At 42.2% G+C, this 3,292-nt stretch overlaps 1 protein-coding gene across 1 annotated transcript; it reads left to right on the top strand.

Moving 5' to 3' along the window:
* Nucleotides 1-911: 911 nt before the first annotated feature.
* Neurod6 (neuronal differentiation 6) lies at nt 912-2,721 on the top strand. The gene has a single exon (XM_036181762.1). It carries the CDS (start codon nt 919-921, stop codon nt 1,930-1,932), a length of 1,014 nt encoding a protein of 337 aa, XP_036037655.1. The 5' UTR covers nt 912-918; the 3' UTR covers nt 1,933-2,721.
* The last annotated feature ends 571 nt before the right edge of the window (nt 2,722-3,292 follow it).

Raw genomic sequence — 3,292 nt, 5'->3', positions numbered from 1 at the left:
GTATTCGTGCCATTGTGATGCCATCCACCATAAGGTCCTGGCTGGGGCTAGTGGCATGCATCGGGAATAGTACACTAAATGAACCTCTTTTTATTTTTAAGCAGCCAACCTTGGGTACTTTGTTATTTCAATGGCAATGAAGAGGAAGGAAGGAACCAATGAACAATTCCAGCCTCCACTCCTGTCAGCAACCAGGCTTTGGTGTGACAATTGTCATCACTGCTCCCAACTGTCTGTCGCCTACCTGTGCATACCAACGTAAAAGACAACATGGAGTGACAAGGTTCATTCACTAAACACATTGATAGGGGCATTGTTTGTGGACTCTGGACATAGATTCAAGTTTAAGTTCTTTTCTATTTTACCGAATGTGATGTGGCTTGGTTTGATTAGACTGGGAGAGGGTCTTTCTGTGTAGCCCATGTTAGCTGTAAACCCACAGTCCTGTCTCAGTTCCTAGGTGTGCCCTCATGTCGGGCTGGGTTATTTAATCATTAACTTAGTAAGGTGTCATAGTCAGGAAAATGAGATCTGTATTCAGAGAGACCTATTGCCTAAACTCTGATTTTCCCATTTCAAACCTGAGCATCTCTGATAGAATAGATTAGGTCTCTGACCCATAGTTTCCTTCATTTTCCTGTGGGGGAAGTCCCAGGTACCATGTGATGGAATGAACTCATGCCTGTGGAGCACACATTCTAACACTGGGCACATTGCTTATGACTATTTCATCATCATTACTTTATGCATCATCATCATAATCACCAGTTACATGCAACTTTCCCATGTCAATCCACATTAGTTAGTAAATTTTGCTGTTGTTTTTTTTCCCACTAAAATGCCTTGTGCCTCCACTTCTCTGCATCTTCAAGGCCTCTATTGGGTCATAGGTAAAGAAAATAATCAGGTTAAAGAACCATGTTAACACTACCGTTTGACGAGTCTGTCATAATGCCCGAATCCCAGATGTGCAGAAAGTTTGCTAGACAATGCGAGGACCAGAAACAAATTAAGAAACCAGAGAGCTTTCCAAAACAAGTTGTCCTTCGAGGAAAAAGCATTAAACGGGCCCCTGGAGAAGAAACCGAGAAAGAGGAGGAGGAGGAAGATAGAGAAGAAGATGATGAAAATGGCTTGCCCAGAAGGAGGGGTCTCAGGAAAAAAAAGACCACCAAACTACGACTGGAAAGGGTCAAGTTCAGGAGACAGGAAGCCAATGCGCGCGAGAGGAACCGGATGCACGGCCTCAATGACGCTCTGGACAATTTGCGAAAAGTGGTCCCCTGTTACTCTAAAACCCAAAAACTGTCCAAAATAGAAACTTTACGGCTGGCCAAAAACTACATCTGGGCACTTTCTGAAATTCTGAGGATTGGCAAGAGACCAGATCTGCTCACGTTCGTCCAAAACTTATGCAAAGGTCTTTCCCAGCCAACTACAAACTTGGTGGCAGGCTGCTTACAGCTCAACGCCAGGAGTTTCCTGATGGGTCAGGGTGGGGAGGCTGCACACCACACCAGGTCACCCTACTCCACATTCTACCCACCCTATCACAGCCCTGAGCTGGCCACCCCCCCAGGGCATGGGACTCTTGATAATTCCAAGTCCATGAAACCCTACAATTACTGCAGTGCGTATGAATCCTTCTATGAAAGTACTTCCCCTGAGTGTGCCAGCCCTCAGTTTGAAGGTCCCTTAAGTCCTCCCCCAATTAACTATAATGGGATATTTTCCCTGAAGCAAGAAGAAACCTTGGACTATGGCAAAAATTACAATTATGGCATGCATTACTGTGCAGTGCCACCCAGGGGTCCCCTTGGGCAGGGTGCCATGTTCAGGTTGCCCACCGACAGCCACTTCCCTTATGACTTACATCTGCGCAGCCAATCTCTCACTATGCAAGATGAATTAAATGCAGTTTTTCATAATTAATGAGGAAAATGAAAATAAACAGTGGTCATTCACCTCCCACTCTAATTAAGACAAAGCAGATGCTTGCGGGCTGAGTAATTGGCACAACTCTATCTAAGGTGTTTACTAGTTTCTGAAGTGTGTTTCAACGATTGTGAACATTTTCTATGTCATAATAAATCTCTTTTCGTACGAGAGCTTCTTTTCCTTCCCCTTTGTCTGTATTGCACTGTGATTCTCTCTCTCTACTGGCAGGATTTTCCTTTCCTGTTCTAGTTTCTTTTAAATTCACTTAATTTGTTTGAACAAGGTGTCTAAGAATATATTGCTGAATAAAGACATGCACACAGCATAACTCAATGTCTATTTCAGTTGTACAGTAATTATGAAAATGCATGTTATAAAAATCAGATGAGTAAAATGTGTTTATAATTACTAGGACTCATATATGTATCTCTGAAAATTGAGTTTTTAAAATATCAAGAGCTAACCATGAAATTAAAAGATGCATTTGAGGATGTACAACAATATTAAAAGCTATGCAATTTTCTGTTTATTAAGGACAGAACTAAATGTGTTCGGTTGGTGAGAACTTCTCCTCTTCAAGCATTTGCAGAGGAGGAAGCACAGTGTTTGGGGGAGGTTATCAGCATCATAATTTGGGGACAATTATTTCAATCATGAAGAAAAAATATTAGCATTTGTTTTGTATTGTTCAGGATTTTTCTGTACAGGTTTGTTATGGTGTATAATTGTATTTTCCACCCTACAGTTTAAAAGCAATTAAACATAGATATTTCCACTTATAAAGGATATCGATTCGCCGTGATATTTTTGCATGATACTTATTATTTCCTGACACACGGCTGCCGTCAGTCCCCAATGCCCCCTCCTCCCCATTTTAGAAATATTTCTGGATTAAAAGGCTCAAACAAATTTCTTTTAAAAACAAAACAAAACAAATAGCCAAAGCGTTCCCGAGAATTTTCCTTTGAAAGTATCTTAAATGAAAGAAAAGGCGCCGGTGAGGGTTAAACACCCTGGGGAAACAATGGTAAATCCTGCTAACCTTCAACTCCAGCCTAAATTCGGTGGCAGTTTTCCAGCAGCCCCCCAGAGCCAGTGTTAAACACGGAAGCTTTTTCTCTGGGCCAGTTAAACGCCTGGCCGATTAGAACCTAAATTCTGTGTGATTAAAAGTTTCCTAACAAAAGGCAAGCAAAAAAAACTTAGTTTAATATGCCTGGAGAGCTAGCCTCTTAAAAAAGGGGCTTAGCTGCTTGCTCCTGGAATAAAAGATAAGGTGGTCGTGACCTCCTCCAAGATGCCGTCTGGGGCAGGTCTGCTTCCCAGAGTGCGGGAACTGGTTATCTGCGTGGAC

The sequence above is a fragment of the Onychomys torridus genome, chromosome 3, assembly GCF_903995425.1.
Source record: "Onychomys torridus chromosome 3, mOncTor1.1, whole genome shotgun sequence".
NCBI lineage: Eukaryota > Metazoa > Chordata > Mammalia > Rodentia > Cricetidae > Onychomys > Onychomys torridus.
This window is presented reverse-complemented; position numbering and strand designations above follow the sequence as displayed.